The sequence below is a fragment of the Henckelia pumila genome, chromosome 1 (assembly GCF_033568475.1).
Source record: "Henckelia pumila isolate YLH828 chromosome 1, ASM3356847v2, whole genome shotgun sequence".
Taxonomy (NCBI): domain Eukaryota; kingdom Viridiplantae; phylum Streptophyta; class Magnoliopsida; order Lamiales; family Gesneriaceae; genus Henckelia; species Henckelia pumila.
In genome coordinates, this window is record NC_133120.1 from 26,075,839 (window position 1) to 26,082,144 (window position 6,306).

The 6,306-nt window shown below is 35.7% G+C and overlaps 1 protein-coding gene across 1 annotated transcript; it reads right to left on the reverse strand.

The window, feature by feature from the left end:
* Positions 1–2,298: 2,298 nt before the first annotated feature.
* Positions 2,299–5,289, reverse strand: LOC140890539 (probable inorganic phosphate transporter 1-3). The gene is made up of 2 exons (XM_073298407.1): positions 5,201–5,289; positions 2,299–4,147 (listed from the first exon to the last, which is right to left on the reverse strand). Exon 2 carries the CDS (start codon positions 4,096–4,098, stop codon positions 2,512–2,514), a length of 1,587 nt encoding a protein of 528 aa, XP_073154508.1. The 5' UTR covers positions 4,099–4,147; positions 5,201–5,289; the 3' UTR covers positions 2,299–2,511.
* Between the last annotated feature and the right edge of the window lie 1,017 nt (positions 5,290–6,306).

Here is a 6,306-nt window from a genome sequence, read left to right on the forward strand (position 1 = left end):
ATGTGTCCCTTCGCGTTGTAATGGTTTCATGATGGTCTGATGGGGGGAAGCTTAGGAATTTTACAAAATTGGTCTCCATTTTAGATATAGAACTCAATTTACTGTTTGGACGTGTTTTTTTATTTGGTCTCAACTCGCAATTTTTAAAACGTTACAAGTGTTGTGATATTAGTTTCGGTTTGAACGAGGATCTGGCTGAAGTCTAGCTTGTTGGTGATTGGTCATTGCAAAACAAAGATTTTGACTTGTTTCTCAATGTGTTGAATGTTTGAAACCACTTTGATCAAAAAACTATTCCAGGATATGTTTTAGACAAATGTTTTTCATTGATATTTTATCAAAATATTGAGCAAAAAACTAAAATGTTTATTTCACTAAATTTATAAACTCAGAGTTCTGTATAAAGCCATCTGTAGTTATATGATTAGTCATGCACCTCTTCTTCTCTCTAACATAAACTAACTGAATGATTTAACCAACCAAAATATAACATTCAAGCAGCAAATTGAAAACATTATTTTAAACAAACTAATAAGGCTGCACTATAGGTAGGTAGCCATCTCAATGCATTTTACCTTGCTAGTTCATTTTTATATCTGTGTTAATATTGGATGAATTGATATTATTGGATCTCTATCTTGCTATCTACATTATGAATTTTTAGTGGTTTTCAAGTTGTCTAAGAGAAAAGCTGACGAGAACCTGCCGCTTTTTCACACCATTCTTTTTTGGAAAAAAGCAAAGGTTTCCTTTTTCTATGTCAAATATTTATGTTCTGCCATCATGTCATTTGTTTCATCTTTCTTATGTTTCATCTTTCTTATGTTCAGGTTTTTGTAGTTATTTTCTTCCATTAATGTGGAGTTTGATCACTGAATTCTTTCTTACAGGTGCAAACATTGAAGAAAAATATAGTCTTTTTTTCTGGCTTTGTATGGATTGAAAATGAGGTATGTTTTTCATTTTCTTCTCGGTATGAAGCAAAATATTTTTAGTTCTTTAGACTGAACTTTGTAAAATAAATATATGGTAATTGCTTGTATAGTAATTGTTATGTATATGAGGTTTTGTTTTCTCAGTATTTGAGAGTTTTTTTGGGTGTTTCAAGGCATGCCCATGTTCTGAATTTGGAACTCAACATCTATTTTAAATGTATCAGAGATGATGTACTTTGCCTATATCTTGTGGATCATTGAACTGTCATAACAGTTATCTCATTGATTTACAAACCTGGGTAAACATCTCAAGTATTGAGGTCCCCATACCTAGTCTTTATAAAAACTTTATTTAACTTGAATATGAGTTCTTTTTTTGTAGTTAATTAGACATATCTTTTTGGGTGTCATTGCATTATTACAAGCAAGATGCGCATTATTTTTCGGGGCAGTTCCAGAATGAACAATGTTATAATTTATGTTTGGTTAACAAACTAACTTCACTTCAACAATTATGGCTGATGTTTGATTGACAGAAAAATTAGATCAAACAAGCTACAAATGAATTTTTAGTTAATTTTAGATTTATGTTTATGGTTTTTGTTCGTATTTAATTTATCATGTATACTTTAGAATTTTATGTTTATGTCATTTGATTGGTTGCGTATGAAATTTTTAGAATGTTGTAAATATTATCTTGTAATGTTGGAAAATTCCGTGGCTAACTTAGCCACGGTTTTTTAATTCCGTGGCTAATTTAGCCATGGTTTAATACCAAACCGTGGCTAAATTAACCACGGTTTTTTTTATAACCGTGTGAATTTTAGCCACGGTTATTTTAAAACCGTGGTTAATTTTACAACGTTTATAAAAAAAAAAACCGTGGTTAATTTAGCAACGTTTTTTTAAAAAATCGTGGCTATTTTAACTACGGATTTTTAAAAACCGTGGCTATTTTAACCACGATTTTTAAAAAAACCGTGGCTAATTTAGCAACGGTTTTTTTTAATTCCGTGGCTAATTTAGCCACGGTTTTTAAAAAAACCGTGGTTAAATTAACCACGGTTTTGATTAAAATCGTGATTAAATTTAGCCATGATTTTAAACCGTGGCTAAATTTAACAACGGTGGATTTAACCACGGTTTCAAAAACCGTGGCTAAAACACTGGGTAAATCAATTTAGCCACGGTTTTAGCCACGATTTTGGCCGTGGCTAAACTCAAAGTTTTTTTGTAATGTCAGCTATAACTTCTGGTAAAACAGCATACAATCCGTTCTACATTATTTTTATTGTTTTGACTAAATATATATAAAATAACTCTTGCAAAACCAAGTTACAAAATTCCAAATTTTCTGCCCAGATTTCACACCCAAAGAAACGAACATATATCCAAAATTCAGAATCATATATCACAAGAAAACACTATATAACATGATTGCCTTGGAATCATGCATGCTAATTCCAAACCAAGTACAGCACGACTTTTATTCGTTTTACACGACAAAAAAATGAAATGAAACAAGAAAAAGGAACACAAGAAGCCAAAAAAACCACATAAACGTACATATTTGGAATCAAACTTGTGCAGCATCATCATCTACTTGATCATCAATGGTCTCCTTGGAGGCTTCCTCCAGCGACTTCCCCTTCGCCTCCGGCACGGCCAACGTGCAAAGCATTCCCAGGGCATTGATCGCACCGAGTATGATGAGCGACTTCTTGACTCCGATCCCCGGTGGGTATCCCGCACTTGGTGTGTGTGGATCCTGCGCAGCGTACAGGAACCCGAAGGCTCCTACGATGGCGCCGGCTTTTCCAGCAGCAGCGGATATTCCATGGCACGTGGACCTCAACCTGGCTGGGAAGATCTCAGCCGGCACGACGAATGTGGTTGCATTAGGCCCGAAGTTTGCGAAGAAAAATGTCAGTCCATACATGACCACGAATCCGACATGGTTCCCGGGCAGTCTCCAGTGACTATAAGGAATCCCTATTGCAAACATGAAAACTGTCATGAAGAAAAATCCCATCAACTGTATAGCGAATCGCCCCATGATATCGATCAATGCGACGGTGAACCAGTAGCCTGGCACGGTACCGCACAGGGCGATCAATGTTTGTGCTCTAGCGATTCGATACACTTCGCCTATGGCGCTCATTGTTTCGGGTTTGGGGATCCATCCGAGGTCGGAGAGGACGTCTTTCTGGAAGAGGTTTTGGCTGTAGAATGCAATATCCAGTAAAAACCAGGTGGTGGTTGTTCCGAACAAATGCAGCCCGTGGCGTCTAACGAATTCTCTCGAGAACAATCCGAAATTGTTGGATTTCGTCACTGAAATTCTCTGCACCATTTCTTCCTCAGCTTCTATATCTGCATGCAGCACTTTTCCCATGTCCTGCGCCGCCTGTTTCGCGTTTTTCGCCACCAGCGCCGTGTAACGCGCAGTCTCGGGCATCTTCATCCGCCAGTAGTACGTCAGCGCCGCCGGAATGGCTCCAAACATCAACACAATCCTCCATAAGTAATCAGATTGCGACGGAACAGAGGCAGCGGGGTTACTTTGGTAGGAAGGAGCTTTGAATCTGTGATCAAATGCGGCTGAAACCACCAAAGAAACGAACCCACTGAACAAAATCCCGACGCCCTGCATGGCGAACACGGCGGCGATGAAGGCCCCGCGGGTCTTCTTATTGGCGTACTCCGACATTATGGTGGCGGAGAGAGGGTAGTCGCCTCCGACGCCGAACCCGAGCCAAAACCTGAAGAAACAAAGGGTGGTGAGGACACCCTTTGGTTGGGAGCCGAAGGATAATCCCGAAGCAAGGGAGCAGAGGACCATGAGAAGAAGGGTGATCCCGTACACTTTCTTCCTCCCCATCTTATCCCCGAGCCAACCGAAAAAGAGCTGCCCGAATAGGGTTCCAACGAGGGCCACGCCCGTGACCGAGGCCGACACCCCCGGTGGCAAGATCCCCGGTTTCGGAGCCCCCGGCTTGCTGTAGTAGATGCGGCCTAAAAGCTTTACGACCAAAGAAATGATGAACAAGTCGTATGCATCGGTGAAGAATCCCATTCCGGCTATCACAATTGCTTTGAAATGGTAGAGTTGAGTCTTGGCTACATCAAGTGCCGTTAGCACTTGTAATTGCTCTCCACCCATGATTCTTTGATTTCTCTTTCCAACAATACACTTTTTTTTTATCCTCTATCTGAAAACATAAAGGATTAATGTTATAAACTTCTTACAAGTGATCATCAAGTGTTTGACAAGGATATTTATCATAATTCAAGCTATTTACTAATAAAAAAATGTTCAAATATACTCAGTCAAGCTAAGCCCATATATAACATGTGTTGTAAGGTAAAACTGATTTTGATGAGGGAGTTTCATCTATAATGCATTATAAGAATCCACACCACGTCTTTTTCCGGAAAATAAACAAAAAAATTCATACTATATAAATCAAAGAAAACATTAATAAATAATCGTATTGTAACATTTAAAAACTATAAAATAAATATTCCCTAGCTAGCTAAAGTTTCTCAATTTGATGAACAAGAAATTATAACAAGGAGAAGAAGGTCTCACTGTTTTGTGGATCTGTAATAAGATATTTGTTTCACCAAATTGACTCGGTAGACGGTTTCATAAATATTTTTGTGAAAACTAATTAATATATCATCGAATACCATGCATGGGATAGATATATAGCACACCATAATGTAAGAGAGAATGCAAATTCAATATACTCAGCAGTAATAAATTAAGGAAAAATTGCAAATTTAGTCCTGCATGTTTGTCACTTTGCGATTTTGGTCCTTTATGTTTTCACATTTCAGTTTTAGTCATGTATGTTTCGATTTTTGGCAATTTCGGTCCTTTTTCTTCGAAAATAATGACGTGTCACTGTACACGTCAGCTCCACATCAGCATTGAATTGGTGCCACGTCAACGCCATATCGGAAAAATGACTAAAATTGCCAAAAAAATAAAGATAGCGGACTAAAACTGCAATCTGAAAATATAAAGGACCAAAATTGCAAAGTGACAAACATACAGGACCAAAAAAGCAATTTTTCCATAAATTAAAAGTGTAAATAAAGAATGGTACATTTTTATTACGATAATTAAAACCAAATAAGAAACTTAAATATACTGAATAAATAGCAGCTAGTAGTAAATATGCATATTTTTTCTAAGAATTCCGAACTTGATCTGTGTTTATAACGAATTAAAGGGGAATGTGGGGAAAAAAATGAACCTGAAATTTCCGACGAATTTGAAGATGAAACTGATACTGAAAGAGGAGGTTGAAGTTAGAGGATATGGATTTTGGATCTTGGTTTATTTTATATAAGAACTTGATTTGAAAAAATCACCAGTATAATCTCCGGCATATAGTGGGTATATACCTTTAAAATGTCAACTCTTAATTATTTAATTAGCAACTATACTATCTTTGGTTGTACAATTTGCATCCAGGTACAATTTGGCATTAATTTATTGTGTTAAGCGTACTTATTTGATTTTTATGATTGATAACCACTATTGGTTGACAAAATTTGATGTTGAACAAACTTTTGTGCATGTTTTGAATTTTACTAGCTAGCTAGGGGAATGATACTTTTATCTTATATTTTTTTATTGCAAAAAATATTAAAAAAATGTTTTGGGCCGTAAACTCGCTAAAGTTTAGTTTGTGTGCACTAATATCTAAATGTTGGTTTTTTTTATGATGTGAGAATCCACAATCGATACTTTATGGTGCACACTGAATCACAAATTAACGGAATATCGTGATCAAATCAGATTTTTATGATATCACATCAGCATTAAAAAGAAATAAGAAAAATTAAAGTTGATGTAGAGCAAAGTGTTGTGCGTGTTTTGAGTTTCACTTGGAGGAAGAATACTTTTATCTCATAGTTTTGGGCTGATTTTTAGTCCACTGTCTCATCAAACTTGGATAATCGTGTACTAATTTTTAAATTTTGGTTTTGGTTTTGGTTTTGGTTTTGATGTAATATCTGAAATGACACGATTAGTTCAATATTTTTTAGGGTGACGACACAACTATATGACCAAATATGCATATTTTTTAGGGTGACGACACCGTTTGGTTTGAGTGATAGGATAAGTAATCCATAGATAAGTAATATAATGTAAATTAAAAATAAATAAGAAAAAATAGTTAATACATTATTTAATTTGATGGATAGATTATAATTTATTTGATTTAATTGATGTAAAATTATTAATTAATAAATAGATAAATAATATGACAAAAATAAGGCGAAATTGATTAAGATAAGTTATACATAGATTAATAATACATCAAACCAAACAATGCTTAATTTGCAATTATTA

Coding starts and splice junctions, on each gene's coding strand:
- LOC140890539 (XM_073298407.1), bottom strand. CDS start 4,098: ATGGGTGGAGAGCAATTACAAGTGCTAACGGCACTTGATGTAGCCAAG.